Source organism: Manis javanica, chromosome 11, assembly GCF_040802235.1.
Source record: "Manis javanica isolate MJ-LG chromosome 11, MJ_LKY, whole genome shotgun sequence".
Taxonomy (NCBI): domain Eukaryota; kingdom Metazoa; phylum Chordata; class Mammalia; order Pholidota; family Manidae; genus Manis; species Manis javanica.
The window spans coordinates 96,434,942-96,454,482 of record NC_133166.1 but is presented as its reverse complement, the minus strand read 5'-3'; the positions used below and the strand labels follow the sequence as shown (position 1 = coordinate 96,454,482).

Genomic DNA, 19,541 nt, shown 5'->3' with positions numbered 1-19,541 from the left:
AGAAATACATGCTACTGTGATGACATGGAGTAAGCTAATATCTTTCACTCATCTGTTTTATTTCCCATAGGATTTATCCAAGGAAAGGAGAGCATCTAGTTTCTTACACTATCAGAAATCTCTTTTCTAGGTTTGTAAAATCGAACTTAGAGTACTTTGAATTATTTCTTTTTAAGAGAAAAATCAGCCAGGTTCTTTATTAACCTTAGGTTTTGATTTTTGACATCCATGGTTTGTGCAATCACCATTAACTATCAAGCTCAAAAGTTAGTTAATAAACTGATTTTACGTTCCAGTCTGAATTTAGTCACATGATCACAATGTAAATAGCTTTGTTAAAAATGTGTCTGACTTTTTTTTACATGCAGTAATATTTTATATTTTTAAGTTTTAAAACTCCTAGGTGTATAAAGGGTTCTCTGGATGGACGGTAGCACAACAATGTCACTGCACTTAAACATTACTAACGTGACAAATTGTGTATATTTTACCACAATTTTTTTTAATGTTATGTGTAGTTTACAGGTCGTGTGACCCATACCAAAACCTGAGTATTCAATTTTGTTAAATTATATAATCAGTAAATACTGGAAAAAATACCTGTCTTAGAAAATATTAACTTCCTAAAAAGCAAAGTGATTTTATATTATGTGCAATATTTTGAAATGAATTCAATTATAGGTGAATCAAAATTAGTTCTAGGTTACATTGTCCAAATTAGACTAGCTAAGGAATAGGGTGTTTTATGAGGTACTTAACCACCCATCAGTGTCATGTTCATGAATTTCCCACATTTAATGGGAGGTTATATTAAAAATAGGTTTCTGAGCTCTTTCAATTCTGTATTTCTTTTGCCCATTTCCTACCTCCTTCTGCCCACATTCCTTTTGTCATGCTTTCATCTTTAAATCCTTTACTACCCAACTTAAATGACTTTGCTTTGCCTAATCACCCCAGCCAAACATGTCCCTACCCATTAAATAGCCATTTTCTTCATTTATTCCTCCATTTATTTGTTCATGTATTACACAGTTATTGAATCCCTCCTATAGGCTTCCCACTAGTCTGGGTCCATAGGCTACAGAGAAGAATAAAATACAGCCCTTGACTTTAGTTCACAATTTAATAAAGAAGATAGACAAGTGGACAATTCATATCAAAGCAATGGAAGAAATACTATATAATAAGGGAAGTATCAAGTGCTGTAAAACCAGTCTGATGACACTTTACCTACTCCTTTTTACTGGGGTTACCTTGTGCATGTTTTTCACCTAGAGAGATTGCAGATCTGAGAACAAACCAACTTTTTGTTTTCGCATCTTCCACATGGCCTGAGAAAAGTTGGCAATATCGTATGTTCTCACGTATCTCTGAAGTGATTGGAAGCAGTAAGTCCAGCTTACTGCAGTTGAGAATTCAAATGTATCTTTCAGTCTACTCTTATGAAATGGATATTATATACATTTTCCCTGTTTTCTTTTTTTGAGATGCATATTCTTCTCCTCTAGCCTATAATTTTATTAAAAAGCATTCAAAGATTTCCTAATGTCAAACTTTCTGAAAAACAGGAATAAACTCTCTTGGTCTGGAAAAACAAATCTTTTTGCCTCCCACAGTAGCACCCTCCCCGCTAGCTGAAAGACAACAAGGGCTTTTTTTTCACCCCCTGTGCTTATCATGACCTTCCTTACTAAAGGAAACATTTCTTACTCTGGCTCTTAACCTTTTTCTATTCTTATAACAATGAGGTGAAATTGTATCATTCTTGAAATAAAAGAAGAAAAATTAATATCAGCTCTTTTCTTTCATTATTATGCAACCAAGAGTTCATTTTGTCTCTGCTGTTTGTTCTCCCCCTCGGCTCACTACTTGCCTGTCATGATCGTCTCTCGTGCTGTTGCGGGTCCCCGTTCCCTCTCAGATCCCTCTTCTGAACCGCACGTGAAGAAGAGTCTTGTTTTCATGTGGCTGAGCTATGTTCCCGCTTGAGAGGCTTACTCCTCTTGATTTGCCCTTTCTTGCCCTTTTCGTGCTTTTGGCATATGTGAACCGTCCTTCCCTTGACAGGATCTTAATGACATAGAAAGGGTCAGCAGAGACCATTCATGTTTGTGAAAGCTTAGCTATTCAAGCATAATTACATCTCACTGTCCTTTCTAAATTATGACAAAGTCTGTGCTAATGATTACAACGTCAGTCAAAAAGACAGAGTGAAAAGAGATTGGACAGTTTAGGGATTATCAGTGTTACAAGTTTAAACATGGGGCCCCAAGCAGAAACACCCTAGTAGGCCTTCCTCACCACCCCGTTATCTTTGATGAATTCCAAAATAAGCATATCTCCAAAAAAGATGACTTCTTGTATGAGCATCACTGTAATTCATGAACAAGCCAGGTGATATTTATACCTTGAGTGTCAAAAATGATGCAAGTAACTTCTCATTTCCCAATTCAGTAATTTAATAAATACAGAGAACCATGCATAGCAGGTAAGAGCTGAAAATGCCAGAAGTCTAATGTCCTCCATACAGGACTTTTCTGTGAATTACCCCTGAATACCAAGTAATTTAAATAAGTAACATAAATTCTGACAGCTAATGTTTGATTTTTTTAGAATCGTAATTCCCTGACTTCCATTCCAGCACTTTTTTACAAATACCACATTTCCTCCCTGATTTCCACCCCAGAGATGCTCTTGAGCCATTAGCCCTGAGGGGTGGTTATGCCTTGCAATTCATCAGTAGCCATAATTCACTGCCTATTTATTAAATTATGAAAGGCCTCTTGTTGGGAGTTCAGAAGAAAAGTGAAGAATTAATTTTGCCAGGAAGAATACACTCTTTGGAATCAGACAAAGGATCAAGCCTGTGAAATTGTATCCCAAAACCCCACACAGAACAAGTTCTAGGGGAAATTCTCTCCAGTCCCCAAAGTTCACAAGAGAACTCCATTCCCGCTCAAGACTTCTTCTAGACTTGGGGTGTCACATCTCTACCCTCACCACCATAGCAAAGCTTGTCAATGTAATATTGTCACCAAATTTACCAAACTAATGAACATACGTTGTCAGGGAAAGTCCGTTTTAACAGGCACCCTCTGAAGTCAGTAGCTTCCTATAGAGGAACTCTACATGCAAATCCATTTTCGTCTGCTTCCTCTTTCTTATCTTGGGCTCAGATGGAAGCATTTATTATTAATATGAGTTAGTGCTAAGTCAGGAAAGCCAGGGAAATGCAGGAGTCCAGATTGGTGACAGCCAGATTTAGTAGAAGACTTCAGAGGCAGTGAAGGGCTAAGTCAGACTACAGCGCCAAAAGGAAGAAGTTTTGGGGTTTGATAGTAATGAGTCTTTAGCCAAGCGTATGTTCCCAAGGGCCTGGGCAGGACTCAGGTGCAAGAATGTCTGTCTCTTGGTCAGTGGGACTTGAGCCCCGCATATGTTCTCAGGGTCTAGCCAGGATGTTTTCCAGCTCCTCTCCAGGCCTATGATTTCTCTTAAGAATTACACTCAAAATATCACAATTAGTTTTCTTGTTTCTGCCTTCTCTACAGTTAAGGAGTCTAAGACTATCACTGAAACATCTAAAATTTTCTTACAATTCCTCCTGAGTGCCATTCAGCCTTACTCTTGACTAAATCTCAAGGGTTCTACCAAGGCTGCCCTGTGCATTTCCTAAGCTACCTGCTAAGTTGAAGAGAACACATTTCATTGTGTGGGGTCTCATCTATTCCTTTCTGGTTCTAGAGAGCATATGTGAGGCCAGAGTGCACCAGATCCACTCCAGTAGATTCAGAGAACAGGAAACGTAGTCATGAGCACTGCCCTGGGTCCTCCACCCGCTAAAGAATTCCTGTAAGGTAAAGGGTTAATTTTGAGGACAGCCTCTGACATGGTTAATTTTCTGTGTCAACTTGACTAGGCCACAGTACCCAGATATGTGGTCAAACACTGTTCTAGATGTTTCTGTGAAAATACTTTTCAGCTGAGATTAACATATAGTGGACTTGGAGTAAAGCTGATTACCTTCATAATGTGGGTGGGCCTCATCCAATCAGTTGAAGATCTTAATGGAAAAAAGGCTGACCTCTCCCAAGTGAGAAGGAATTCTGCCAGCAGACTGCCTTCAAACTCAAACTGCACATCAACTCTTCCCTGGATCTCCAGCCTGCTGGCCTGCCCTGCAGATTTGGGACCAGCCTCTATAATCACATGCACCAATTCCTTCAAATCAATCTCAGTCTCTCTCAGTAGATGATAGACATAGAAAGAAAGAGAGACATGCACACGCGTGCCCCGGCACACACGCACATCCTATTGACTTTATTTCTCTGGAGAGCCCTAATAGAGCTGCTGCTTAGAGCAATTCCAGCTTGTGACATATTTAACATTGATCAGGAAGCTTTGGAAACCATTGCTGATCTAACACAATGCGGGCCCCTTCACAGCCTCCAAGGACTCTGCATTAGCTCATACAAGGACTCAGAATTGGGACTTCTGGAGGCTGGGGATGGGTGGAAAGAGGGGAGTAGAATCTGAGGTTAAAAGTAAAACTGAAGACAAGTAGAAGATAGAGGAACATCTTACCGCTGTACCTAAGATGCTCAGTAGAGTTTTGGGAGTTACAAATCTGGAGGTGGGTGTCTAAAGTTCCCAATCTATCCCAATGCCTATAGAATAATAAAATAAAAAACATTCTATCTGTTCTAATGTAACTGCCCTAATTTTAAAAATCTTAACAAAGTAGTGTTCTCAGTGACCTCCAGTGCAATCAACCTTATGAAGCCAATCAGGGCATTCTGTTTCTGATATCATACATACCTGATTAATTATCTCTTCCTAAAGCTATAAAAGGACAGTTTAGAGAATTTCAACAACTAGTAAAAAGAAGAGACTAATCTGATCATAATGAAAAATCTTGGTGAGCTAGAAATCTAACAGGTAATTGTGCTGTAAAGGTTTCTATTTACATTTCCACATTATGCCTGGATCTATCTTTACTGCTGTAACCAAGTAATTAAGTGTATGTATTGGGCAATTTTGTTCATTTTAATCCTGAAAATAATGAATAAAGAAGCATGAATAGAGAATGAATATTAATCCTGAAAAAATAGAATAGAGAAGCAAATGAGATTTTTTTAACGATATGCATAATTAATGAGCCAAAAGCTTTCATTTTCCATCAGGAAAAGAATTCTGAGGAGTAAAGTACTCTGGAAAGACAAGAGGGCAAAGCTATCTGTTTCTTCCTGCAGCTCCCTGAGAGAGCCCTCCTGGGGCAGGTGGGAGGGCAACTGAGTCAGGATTCACTTCAGGGCCCCTGAGAGTCCTGGTCAGGCCTCAGGCATGCTCACTCCAATGGGACTAATTAATTATCTCTCATTTGTCTGCGTTCTCCTTAGCACTCTAGACTGTTCTACTTTGTAAATAATTTGTATTTTGGTAGGGGTACAGATGGGTTACCCACCTTAATTTTTCAATCTGTACTACCTATTCTTTCAACAAATACTCAGTACTTACTTTTTCAACAAGTACTCAGTACTTGCTAGACTCAGGAATTGTGTTGGTGTTACACTGCTTGCAATTTGTTTTAAAATACTTTAGGTTAAACAGTGTGATGTATCTATGTGTGTCTAGACCATTTTTATCCATAATCTAGGAGAGGCTAGTCAGTACCTGAAGGGAAAACCAATTCCAGGGTTGGTCAGTTAGAGTTAGTGGAGAAGAGACTGATGGTGGCCCAGCTCCACAGGCCTTCACCACAACCTTCCATTCAGTTAACAGCAGAGGCTTTATTCATTAACAAAATGATTTTTCCTTGATAAAATGAGTGAGGCTCAGCTATTGGATTAGCCAGACATACTCCTCTTGCATGAACTAAATATATTTTTAAATGCTTGAAAAAAAAATCCAGAGAATAGTAATATTTCACAATATGTGAAAATTATATGAAATTCATATTTCAGTGTCCATCAAGTTGTATTGGACCACAGTTAATGCTCATTCATTTCATATGTCTGCATTCATCCTACAGCCACAGAACTGAGTAGTTGCAACAGGGAACACCCACCCATAAAGACTAAAATACGCACCTGCTAGCCTTAACAGAGAAGAATGTGCTCACATTTGGCCTGTACTTTTCAGAATGATTCCTGAGGCCTAGGATTCCTTCCAGTCTGGAATTCTGCCCCTAAGAGGATCCTGCCTCTTGACTTTGACTGGAAAGCTCTCTCAGTCTCAGCTGGAACAGTGGTTCTCATTCCTGGCTGCACAGCGGAATTGCCAGGGGAGTTTTTTAAACGTTCTAATGCTTAAGGGGCAGCCCAGGTCATTCAAATGACTATCAATTCAAATAAATATACTAGAATCAGGCCCTGAGTAGAGGGATTTTTTTTAGAACTCACCAGATGTTTCCAAGGTATAGCCAGAGGTGAGAACCCTGTGCTGGAAAATGGAGTGACTCATTCAAGAAAGGTGTTCGTGGATGTGCCATAAACAGCAGTGCTTTTCAAACTTTAAAATATCTGTGTCACCTAAGGATCTTGTTCAAAGACTAGATTTCAGTAGATCTGAGGTGAAACAGGCTGGGGTGCAGGGCAGGCTGTCCCAAAAGGTGCCACTTTGGCATACTGATTATTTTAAGTGAAAGTTATTTAAGAAGCAGCCAGTGCAAGAATGATCCTCTGACCCTCCTTTGTCCCCCTGAAAGCAGGAAATAAATCTCCCATGTGGAAGGTCCCCTCCCTGTACCAGGATCCGAAGATAGGAAATTCAGGGCTGCGAAGGCTGCATAAACAAACCTGGTTACTTTCTCCCCGATTTACTATCCTAAGCCTTGTTAATTCCATACAGACTCCTTAGTCTAAAAGGTGTAAAAACTGCCTGCTTTGGTCCCTTCTTCGAGTCTTGTGTTTTTGTGAGCTTCCATAGGTACGAAAATAAATTTGGTTTTCTCCTGTTAATCTGTCTTAACGTCAATTTAATTATTAAAGAACCTAGAGGGGAAGAAAGGAAAGGTCTTCCCCCCTTACACCTGGGATTCTGTAACAAAAATACTCCCAAATGACGCAGCTGCTTCTAGTCCATGGACCACACTCTGAGTCGCAAAGCAGAGCAAGGACTTCACTGAGCTTATAAAACATCTTCCATGACTTTTATGTTTGCCTGCCTTAGTAATAAATATTTGCATAGCAGAGTCCTGCCTACTTCACTGTGGGAGTAAAGGCCTCTGAGGAGCTGACAGGCTAGTTGAGATGCTCAAGGGTAGAAAGCTGAGAAGAATGGAGAAAGAGCCTCCCAGGCAGAGGGCGAGGCCCTAGGGCCAGAGAGACTCACCTCTGAGGAACTGGATGACCTCTGTGACTACAGGATGACAGGTGATGTTTGTTTTGTTTCACTGACAGGAAAGATAATATTAAACAGGAGATGCCTCAAGTCATCCATGCCTGACACATCATCTTGAAATCTCCTCCTAAGGTAGGAAATCAGAGGAAGTCTGTCCCTCTTGTGCTCAAGGCAGGAGAGAGTTGAGGCCCAGGACTCAAACTTCGGGCGATTCTAACTCCAGTGCTGTATCTCTGGTTCCGATTGTTCTTTCACATCACTTTGTGGACTCCTGAGTGAGGAAGGGAGGCCTGCAACAGGTGAGAGGGATCATCTAAAGGAGGTTTTCCACCAAAACTTCCAAGGGAAACGTCCGCAGTCCCTCTGCCTCTGCCCCTTCTCTGTGAGTGAAGCCAGTTCACCCAACTTCCAGACCGCAGAAAGGACAGAAAAGTGCAGTTTTGAGCAACACGTTTGCAGCGCAGGGTCCTCAAACAGGCACACGCCCTGCTTCATGGCCTGGGTTCACTTCCAGCCCATGTTGCCTGAGGCCCTTCTTGCTCACAGGTCTTAGAAGCCTGAGTGTCCTGGGTGGGGCTGCTAGGCTTCCGGCTCCGCCTGGTGCCTGCCTTTGGATAGATACGCAATGCCAGGAAAGCCACGTATCTCTCGGACTGTGACCTGCAGGACCTTTCTGGGAAAGAGGTATTGGATGCCGGCAGCTTCAGCAGTGCTGGGCCCCACTGACTTTTTTTCGGGAGCTCCAGGGGTGCCACAGGAAGTCTTCTTGCACAGGAGGGCTATGATTCTGGAGCTCACCACAGACGGCTCTGTGGGCAGCACAGATGAGGCAACTGAACGCCAGTCCCCCCATGTTGATGAGGGAGCACGAGCACGTGCATTGGGATGAGACCCTCCTGGGGGTCAGTGGAGGACGTTGCCGGACTTGTGATTTCAGATGGGGTCAGAGTCCAAAATATATGTTGTAATTTCTGAGTTTCTGGTTTTAGCTGTTGGCTGTTGTAGGCTGTGTAGAGGAGGGCAAAATAGAAACAGAGAAGAGGAAAAGGGGTTGGGGGAAGGAAGGCTTCCAGAAAGAGGTGGTTTTCAACTGAAGTCAGCCAGGTGAAGAGGGGATAGCAGAACACGGCAGAGAACCACAACAAGTCCCATAAAACCAGAGGGGTGAAGGTAGGAGGGGATCATAGAGAGCTGAGGCCAGAGACGTTGGTGATTGTATCATGCATAAGCTGGTGCTCACTTACTAGGCGCTTAATGCCTAGAATTCTCTTAGAGCAAGCCCGGAAATGATGCTTCATTTGGGCTAAGTGCTGGGAGGTAATTCTTCCTACGTCTCTTGCATTTCTGACCATCTTGGGAGCAGAGGCACTGACAGCTTTTGTTTCAGACTTTCTTCAACAGTGTCTATAGCCAAGGCCTGAGAAGACAAAGATAACGTCTCCCACTGGAACAGAGGGGAGGTTTATTTACTGTCCAGTATAATAAAGAGAGCACCTTCCTCTGGGCGAAGGTTGGATTTCTTAAGCTCAGGGGTCTTCAAGCGTGAGGCAAAACCCGTGTGTGGCATCACTCTGGACAGCTTCCCATGGTGGGGGGAGGGGGAGGGAACCAACCAGAACACGAGGCTCGTGCTACTTACTGGCTGTGTTCTGAGTACTAAAGTCCTTTGCCTCGGAACCAGGAGTCTCATGTCTCCTATCAATGCCCTTGAACCTGGCAGGCTATCCTTTCACAGCTCCTGGCACTAGGTGTCTGCCTTCTCAGGAAGCACAAAGTTAGCTCTGGGTCTGGCTTTTTTTTTTTAATACCCTCAGAGTTGATGGATCTCATCCACACCGTGCCCGGGCACTGCCCCAGCCGCAGTAGGGCTTTCGGCCAGCCAACTGCTTCATATCTCTTCCAGTATTAAAGTGCTTTGGCTTATGAATCTGAGCTTTCTATGGAGGCAAAAGGCAACCAAATAAAAGGTGAATATTTCGGTGATGTAAAGACGAACGCCGAGCAGCAGCTGGGTTCCAGGCCAGGCAGTGCTCAGCTTGCCAAATGGAATAGGCTATTAATTCAAACGAAAAAGGAACAAAGCCAGGCTAAAATTTATAAATTAGACTACTATCCAAGAAGCAATGGCACAGAGACAAGAGTAACCAATAAGGTTTGGCTAAGAGATGATGCTAGTAATTCCCACTCTGGGGATGGGCAGTGAAATATAACAAGAGGTTCCATATGCACCTTACATTACCTGCTCAAGTTCTTCTCTTATTCAAATTATCAAAATCGTAGCTCTAACAAGAATAAATTAATGTAATCAAGCAATAGAACCAAGAGTTAACTTTGAGAAACTTTATCCTTCAACTTGCTTAGTGGGGTTGGTCAACATACTCCACTGATTTGCAAAAACAAATATGAACCTTTTAAACACTTTCAATTAGTAAATAGAACATCACTGTAAAGTGAACTTTTAGGCCATTCATCTTTGAAAGTATTTTTAATAACTCAAATCCTCTCCTCAAAACATCTAAGTCTAAATGATAGAATGGGAAAATGAAAATGTAGTAAATGTTTTCTTGGCAATCTAGAGAATTACTTTGGCTTCTTTTATAATTAATATTTGTAAATGGTTTTGACAGATGTTGAAGAAGGATCCAATAGGTTGTATTTCTGTGTGTCTCTGAGATGCACCTCATCCAAATATGGCATTATCTGAAAAATAAAAAATAAGTATTTGCAATAAAACTTATATTTCGTAGTTCCAAAATAACCTTGAGGGCAGAGGATGAGTACTGTTTCACAGATACAGAAAGGTTTAGAGACATGAAATGACTAGATGCGTGAGATTAGTCAATGCAGAAGAGGAACTTAAGACCCAAGTACAATGGACTGAATGTTTGCCCCCCAAATCCCTATGTTGAAACCCTAATACAGTGTGATGGTATTGGAAGGTGGCACCTTTGGGAGGTAATCAAGTCATCAGAGTGGAGTCCTCATGAATGGAATTAGTGCCCTTATAAGAAGACTCCAGAAAGCTAACTAGCTATTTCTACCATGTGAGGACAGACACAGCAAGAACACAGCCCCCTGTAAACCAGGGAGACGGCACTCACCAGGAGCCTGACTATGTTAGCACCCTGATCTGGGACGTCCAGCCTCCACAACTGTGAGAAATAAATTATTGTTTAAGCCACCTAGTTTATGGGAATTTGTTACAGTGTTACAGTAGCCTAAGACACCCAGTTCTTCTGGGGTTTTTTTTGTTTTTTTTTTCCAGATCCTGTCTTTATTTCAATGTGTGCTGTTTTATTTATCATGATTTTTTTTTTTTTTTGAGAGGGCATCTCTCATATTTATTGATCAAATGGTTGTTAACAACAATAAAATTCTGTATAGGGGGGTCAATGCTCAATGTACAATCATTAATCCATCTCAAGCCTAATTCTCGTCAGTCTCCAATCTTCTGAAGCATAACGAACAAGTTCTTACATGGTGAACGAATTCTTACATAGTGAATAAATTCTTACATGGTGAACAGTACAAGGGCATTCATCACAGAAACTTTCGGTTTTGATCACGCATTATGCCAGTTCTTCTGTTTTTAAGGCTAGTGTGTTTAAGTAAGATGGCCCCTCTTTCAGCATTCATCTCTCTAAGTGGAAGATTGAAGAGAGAGCTTGGAGATCTTCAGCTAAGAAAATTCCCCTGGTCTTCACATCACTATTGATAGAAGCAAAAAGGAGTCCCTAGAACTCCAAGAGCTCTCAGCAAAATTCCCAGCCTCCTTCACCCTTAACACTCACAGCCTCACCACCTCGAGACCACTAGGACAAATGTCATTTTGTCCCTTATTCATGTTCACATTGGGTATCTCAAGAAGCCCAAAAGTCTTGTGTCCTCTCACATGCCCTGGATATAAATCTCCGTATAGCTCTTGGGCAGCAGGGCATCTCCTCCCTAGAACTTTCTACCCATGCCCAGCCTACTGCTTTAGGTTTGCACATAGCATTCATCCACTTACCACTATTGGCCCTACCACTGAAATACCCACTAGAATCTAGGCTTTATGAAGCATTACTTTTATTCATCACTGTATTGCCAAGCACATAGAATAGTACCTGGCAGAAAGTAGGCACTCATAAATATTTGTTGAATGAATTAATAAATTGCTGAATGAATGTGCTTCTACCTCTAACACCCGTATGTACAAAGGAAAAGGGTAAAGGGCCTTCTAATTCTTATTGTACATGTCCATCAAAATGTACCTTATAATCCTCTTCATTTCTAAAGATCATTCTACAGCAACGCACCAAGGAGCCATGGGAAACTAGGTCTGTGAGCCATCGTCCAAGAGCATGAGCTCTGGTCTCAAGAGGAATGACGTAAGGTCCACCATTATTGCTGGGAAGATATGTTCCATGTCTCAGTATTTACTCTGTCAGCCTAGTTCCTATTAGACATCATTCTAGAGACTGGAGATAAAGCAGTGAAAAAACAGATGCCTTCTCTGCTTTCAAAGGAGCTTAGCACTAGGGAGTGGCAAACTCCAAGGAGGGAAAGAAGGCTGGGTATGGTGTGGGGTGCTGGGAGTTCTATTTATATAGGGTGGTTTCTGATTAAGTGACTTTTGAACAAAGATCTGAATAAAGTAAGGGAGAGAGAGAGAGAGAGAGAGAGAGAGAGAGAGAGAGAGAGACAGCTCCAGGCAGAGGGAACTGTGTGTGTGTCAAGTGCCTGAGGTGGGAGCCAGAGTGGTAGGTCCCCAGAACAGGAAGAAAGCCAAGTGGCTAAAAGAAATGAGGCCTGGGAGAGTAGAGGAGATGAGGCTGTAAAGATAAGCAGGGACTTTTTGTGGAGAGCCTATAATCACAAGACAGGGAGTATGGGTTTTACTCTTAAGTATGGTGTGAAACCATAGGCAAATTTTGAGAAATAAGTGATGGATCTAGTATATATTTTAAAAAGATCCCTCAGGCCCTTATGTGAAGAAATAAATGTGGAGCCTGGGGGGCAGCTGGGAGGCAGTACTTTGGGGAGAGGTGATCAAGGATTGTATCAGGCTGGTAGCAGTGGTCAGATGCATGACTGATTTTGAAGGGCGAGTTGACAGGACTTCCCAATAGAAAGGACATGGGATCTGAGACAAAGAAGAGAGTCAGAGGTACTCCTACATCTTCAGCCATTTTCTGAGATGCGGAGAGGCAGGGCTGAGTGTGTGTGCTTGGCGGGTGGAAGACATGAATTCTTTTTCGGAGATGGTGAATTTGAAAGAACATCCAGGAGACGTGGCAGTCTGATATATGCAATCCAATGGATGTTTCCAGAACTCAAGAGAAAAGGCAGGGCAAGAAACAAAAGTGTCGGAGTCATCAGAATAGATAAAATTTTAAGTCCTGTAACAGGTGAAACATCTGCAATCCATCTGGTTTGAGATCACCTAAAAAACAAGTGTTGATGATGAGAAGAGGGCCCTTTATTGAGCTCTGGTATTCTTCAACATTCAGAAGGCAGAAGAGGGCCATCTTATACAAAGACGGTGTTATGTTAGAGTTAAAAGTGTTTATCATTTGATTCAATACATATTTTTGAGGGTCTACTAGAGGAATATGTTCATCAAATTTAAGAGGTAATGTCCAATCTCCTTATTTTCCAAATGAGGATTTTCCCTTTGCACCTGCTGGCCTCCTGGGGGAGTGAGTATTCACTCCTTCATTATTTGGTCTAGAGTGCCAGGCTCCAGCTGTTACTGGAATGGGGTAGAAGTTCTCTTTTTGAGGTGGGTTCATCTTTGGCTATTTTAAGCCAATTCCTGTAATATAGATGAATTTTTCTAGTAATAAAAACCAACATGTTTAACTCCATCTGTCTCTCAATTGATGTAAACTCAGATTAGGAACAGAAGAACATTACTGTTGACCCTTGAAACCTTAACAGTCTTTAGAATAAAGTGGGCATTCAGAAAAAGACCAGCACTGTTCTCTATGCCCAGGTACTTCCCACTTGCAGAAATAAAAAGAAATAAGCCCCCAAGATCTCTCTTTTATCCTTGATTAGAATTAAAGTTGAAACCACAGACTATATGTTTCAAGTGGAGGTTAATGAAAAAACCATGGGAAAAATTTGTATAAGCGTTTCAGAATACCACAGCACTGGGTTAACAATTACTTTCCATTTTTTTAGACAGGTGGTTCACAAACTTTTTGGTCTCAGGATCCATACTTTTTTTTTTTATATCGTTAATGTACAGTTACTTGAACATTACGGTTACTAGTCCCCCCCACATACCCATTACAGTCACTGTCCATCAGTGTAGAAAAATGCTATAGAATGACTACTTGTCTTCTCTGTATATACTGCCTTTCCCGTGTCCCCTTCCTGTTACATTATGTGTGCTAATCGAAATGCCCCTTTTTCCCCCCTTATCCCTCCCTTCCCACCCATCCTCCCCAGTCCCTTTCCCTTTGGTAACTGTTAGTCCCTTCTTGGGTTCTGTAAGTCTGCTGCTATTTTTCTTCCTTCAGTTTTTTCTTTGTTCTTATACTCCACAGAAGAGTGAAATCATCTGATACTTGTCTTTCTCCGCCTGGCTTATTTCACTGAGCATAATACCCTCTAGCTTCAGGATGCATACTTTTTAAAAATTATTGAAGACCCTATCAAGCTCTTGTTCATGGGTGTTTTATCTCTCAATATTTACCACATTAGAAATTTAAACTGAGAAAAAAAATTTTTAACTCAACAATACAAATCCACCTTTCATTAATGGTCAGAGTTTGGATGTCTTTGCACATCATATTGCTTCTGGAAAACTCCATTGTACTACCAAGAGAGCATGAGCGTGAAAAAGGCAAATGATATCTGAATATTATTACAAAAATAGCCTTGCCCTCTGGGATCCTTGAAAAAGACTTGAATACCCAGGGGTCCTCAGACACCCTCTATGAACTCCTAGTTTACACGAATAAAGAAAAAGCACGTATTTGCATACCCATTACCCTAACATTTAAATTGGGTCTATACTTATTCTGTATCTTATCATCATAAAGTTGAGTTTCTATTTCTCTGTTTATTTAAAAGGAACAAAGAATTTTTCTGTGATTGAAAGGTTTAATATTCCAGAATTGTTGGCTTATAACATTAATATTGGTTGTAGAAATTACATTTGTTAGACTTTTATAGAAAACCATGAGTTTTCATGTTAAGTGGTAAACTATGTTTTCCTAAGAGGTGGATTTACCTTCCACAATTAAATTTGTGAGAACTAATCTCCTAGTCGTGGATTCCTCATCTAGTTCCAAGTAATTCAAACAGAATAAAAGCACGCAGCTTTTGCTTCGAATTCGGAAGTCTAAAGGCATTACTCCTTGTATGAGTTATTTTTGGAGTAAAATAAACACATGACTATTACAGATTAACTTAAAAATGGAGAATCTCGGTTTTCCGCGTCTCACTAAGGGCATGGGCAAGTGGAAAGTCAGAGCCCCCCATATTGTTAAATCTCCATTCTGTTTCTGATCTAACTTAATCGTTTGCTGGTTATATTTAATATATTTACACTCTTTTCTTTTCCAAATAAGTGAAAAATCAACCATTAGTTGACTGCCTTCACTTACAAACAAGTATCACAATCAAGAGTTACCAGTTCCTCTTCCCACTCCTGCAAAATACCACCACCGGTACTGCACACTCCCACCCCAACCTCTCCACCTTTTTTTTTTTCCTTTAAATTTTTTTTTCTTTTGGTATAATTAATCTACAATTACATGAAGATCATTATGTTTACTAGGCTCCCCCCTTCACCAAGTCCCCCCCACATACCCCTTCACAGTCACTGTCCATCTCCACCTTTTAATTATTGCTTCTCGGGGCTTTTTGTTTGATATGTGTCACCAAAACCATTTTTGCACATGAAATTTTTGCCGAGGCAACAGTAATCATTGAGCTAGGAGGCCTCTGGAGTTTTTGTGGTCTGTCATAACAGTAAGGACTTTTCTCAACATAAGGTTCTCAGGCCATCAGCATCGGAGACACCTTCGCCTGCTGAGAAGGCAGATTTCAGGACCCAGACTAGAGCTTAATGAATGAGCCAGCCTGGAGGTGGGGGTCTGGGATTCTGTAAGCACAAGAATGTGAGTCTCTCTGGTCTACAGATCTTATATCCACTAGCGTAGTTTACTGATGCTTTTAACTTCAGACATAAGCTGTGCCTTTAAACTATCCCAGTTTATCTCAGGAACCTCCTTTAACCCCAGAAGTTCTCCCAAAGTTGACTTATAAATCCCTCCTGTCAATTGGGCAGAATCCTACCATAGCATCTTACTTTTTGGTGGGAAGTGTTTTTTCTCTGTGTGCACAAGGAGACTCAGTTGGACCCAGGAGCTCCTGCCACTGTCGGGAACAGGCTCCTTGATCTGGGTGCAAGTAACGGATTTATAGGCACCATTGAAATGTCTCCTTTGAACTCTCAGGAAGCTGACTTGATTGCTTCTTTCCACCAAACAGTTGGATTCACGCTTTTCGTTCATCTCCTCCAGGAGGCGTTGTTTGTTTGCTTTCAGTTTTTGAATTATTTCACTGGTTCTGCTTATAGAGGCCATTAGGCTGAAGGGATAATCATCAAGTGATTCTTGCTGTCCTGTGACCAAATGAAAAAATACTAGCCAGTATTCACAATTAGTGTTCACTCATTCCTCTTTCTCCTCCTGCAAAATACCACCACCACTGCACCCTCCCGCTATTCTCACTCCATTTTTTATTTTTGTTTCCTCCTAAGGACTTTGGTTTTTTGACATTTCTTCAGGGGGAAAAAAAGGTCATAAAAGGTTATAGTAAGAGGATATGTTTTGTTTTTGAAACTAATACAATGTACAATGCATTGATTCTTGCTCTTAGGAAGTGTTATTTCTTCAGATTATAAAAATGATATTCATTGTAGAAATTAAGAAAATACAGAAAACATAAGGTAAAAAAGCTAAGATTACTGTTAATCCAGAGACAACCAAATTAGCATTTTAGACCTTTCTTTCCCAATTAATATCCAAAGGGATTTCATTAGAAAAAGTACAGAAAAAGACATTAAATTGGCTAGAGTAGAACATAAATTTTAAAATATACAAATGTTGTTAAGTATTTAAGAAGATTTCACTTATGAGGGCTATAAATTTTTCTTCTCAGGCATTTGAAATGCTTCAAAATAAGATCTGTTAAATTTACAAAAGAAGTTTAAAATATTTAAAGGACTTATATTAACTAATTTTGCAAATGGACTGATTACTAGGAGGTGTTTAGTCTTTTTGACTTGGGTTAATTGAACATTAATTTCCGAGAAAATACAGGTGATCCTTTTTTATACAAAAACATTTCAATTTATAAATAGAATACATGAATCATGTTGAAATCCAATGTTGGCAGAAAGGTCTTTAATGTTTCAATTTTAGAAAATCAATGTTAATTTGGAATTCAAGTAACTATAAGTAGTCCTTTCCACACACAAAGGCTACTTTCAGACATTAAAAAACAATCTCACATTCACATATTATATAAATGAACAGAATGTCCATTTAAGTGATTGTGGTGCACTAGATTATTCAGACAAACCTCCTAGTGAAAACAATTAAAAATGCTGGGGAAACTATTGCTTTAAATTTGTTAACAATTAAATGACAAGACAGTAAGGAAATATCAGGCCCAAAATGAAGAGAAAGCCAGAACAAAGACCCAAAGAGGTAAACACAACCTGTTCTTGCCCTGGGGACATTTTCTCATCCCAGAGGGTTAGAGAGGTAGCTTTGCTAGCCTTTAGAGCAAGGCAAGCATCAAAGCATCAAAGCCCCAAAGCCTGTGCATAGCAGAGGGTGTAAAGTAGACCTTTTCCCTATTTAGTTGGGACCCAAAGAGTTGCTCCCTCAGGGTAAGGGTAAATTAGAAATAAACTCACATTCTATCACCAATTTGCAGGGAGGGTGTTGCCTTAGCACTAAACACATCTCTGAGGGAAACAAAATCCCTCCATGAAAAGTTGGAAGCACTAGCTGATGCTCACAGGCATTTTCAACCCACGTTCACAACCAGGTGGATACAAGAAACACCAAGCGCAGAATTTAGCTGAAGGGGTTCCAGGCAGAGAATACCAGTGCATGAAAGAAGCGAACTCAAATCTTTTCTGGATCACTCATCTGTGGAGTATAAAAACAAAGAAAAAACTGAAGGAACAAAACAGCAGCAGACTCACAGGACCCTAGAATAGACTAAAAGTTACCAAAGGGAAAGGGACTGGGGAGGATGGTTGGGAAGGGAGGAATAAGGGGAAAAAGGGGGCATTACAATTAGCACACATAATGTTGGGGTGGGGGCTGCATGGGGAAGGCAGTATAGCACAGAGAAGACAAGCAGTGATTCTATAGTATCTTATCACGTTGATGGACAATGACTGTAATGGGGTGTGTGGTGGGGACTTGACAATGGGGGGAATCTAGTAACCACAATGTTGCTCATGTAATTGTATATTAATTGTATATTTTTAAAAAAATCTTTTCTGGAAGAATGTCATCATAGGCATCTGGGAATCCCCAGTGATACTTTTCCAAAGAGGAAAAATGGTACACAACAAAGTATAGCCAAACAAGCACACAAGTAAATAAGGCACCATGAAGTGAGAACAGCAAAAACAGACCCAGGAAATGACATACATTAAAAGCATCAGACATACTATATAGAAAATTACACATACTTTATTATTTAAAGAAATAAGAGAACAAGTTTGCAATCTTCAGGAAACAAGAAACCAAAAAGAATTTCTAGAAATGACAAGATGTTATTAAATAAATGTAAAACTCAGTGCCTGGATTTAGGAGCAGATGTGTATTAAGATGAAGAGAGAATGAGAAAACTGCAGTATAGATGACAAGTAATTACAGTAGTTCTCATCCCTAGTTTCACTTTCCATAGTTTTCAGTTACCCTCCATCAACTGAGGTCTGGAAGCAGATGATCCTCCCGATATACTGTCAGAAGGCCAGTAGTCACCTAACGCTACATCACAGTGCCTACGCCATTCACCTCACTTCATCTCATCACGTAGACATCTATCTGATCATCTCACATCATCAGAAGGATAAATATGGTGCATGAAGATATTCTTAGAAAATTACATTTACATAATATTTATTATAGTATATTATTATGATGTTCTATTTTATTGTTGTTAATCTCTTACTGTGCCTAATTGATAAATTAAACTTTATCATAGGTAAGTATGAATAGGAAAAAGTAGAATAGGATTCAGTACTAACTGTGGTTTCAGGCATCCACTGGGGGTCTTGGAATTTATCCCCCAAGGATAAGGGTAAATTACTGTACCCTGAATTTGGCACAGAAGGACAAAAAGACACTATCAAAAAGTTAAATATGTGGAGGACAAAGTGAGAAGGGCAAACCTACATGGCATGGGGAAGTCCAAAGGACAAGAATGAGGCAGAGGCACAATGTAGAAAGCTGTTTGAGAAAGATCCAGAACTGATGATTGATACCAATCCATAGACTCAGGAAGCTTAAAGAATACCCATCAGGATTTTTTTTTAAATCCACACTTAGGTTACAGTGACATTTGAAAAAAACAGAACAAAACAAAGAAAATCACAAAGCAATCAGTGACTAAAAGGAGGGGCAACTGGACTAACAGCTGACTCTCAATATAGAAGCCATGAGACTGAGAAATTATACTATCAATGTGCTAAAGAAGTTAAACAGATGGCAAGTCAGCACACAAAAAAATGCTCAGCAGCATCAATAATCAGGGAAATGTCAATCAATACTAGGATGAGAGAGCACTGTGTACCGCCAGAATGGGTGAAATAAAAAGACTGACTTAATCAAGTATTGGTGAAGATATGGAGGAACTGGAACTCTCACACACTGCTGGTCAGAATGTAAAATGGCACATAACAGCTTTGGCAAAGAGTTTGGCAGCTTCTTAAAAAGTTAAACATATACCTACCCTTTGGTCCATTCCTAGGTATTTATCCAACAGAAGTGAAATATGAAGAAATTATTGGTACATAAAAAACTTTTCCACAAACATTCAACAACACCTTTATTTATGAGCCAAAAAGTTCCACCAATCAAAATGTCTATTAACAGCTGAGTGAATAAGCAGATTGTGCTGTATCCACACAACGATACTGTACTCGGTTATAAAAAACTAATGTACTATTG

General features: G+C 40.2%; 1 protein-coding gene and 1 long non-coding RNA gene across 2 annotated transcripts in view; both read right to left on the bottom strand.

Moving 5' to 3' along the window:
- Positions 1-19,541, bottom strand: part of LOC140844478 (uncharacterized) — a 242,596-nt gene that overhangs the window by 65,644 nt on the left and 157,411 nt on the right. The gene's annotated exons all lie outside the window — the stretch shown is intronic.
- On the bottom strand, positions 9,883-17,491 carry SPATA45 (spermatogenesis associated 45). Its single transcript, XM_037009525.2, has 3 exons — positions 17,267-17,491; positions 15,650-15,964; positions 9,883-10,041 (listed from the first exon to the last, which is right to left on the bottom strand). Exons 2-3 carry the CDS (start codon positions 15,924-15,926, stop codon positions 10,022-10,024), a joined length of 297 nt encoding a protein of 98 aa, XP_036865420.1. The 5' UTR covers positions 15,927-15,964; positions 17,267-17,491; the 3' UTR covers positions 9,883-10,021.

Coding starts and splice junctions, on each gene's coding strand:
- SPATA45 (XM_037009525.2), bottom strand. CDS start 15,926: ATGGCCTCTATAAGCAGAACCAGTGAAATAATTCAAAAACTGAAAGCA. Junction 10,042..15,649: donor AAAACACTTCCCACCAAAAA/GTAAGATGCTAT, acceptor TTTATTTTTCAG/ATAATGCCATATTTGGATGA.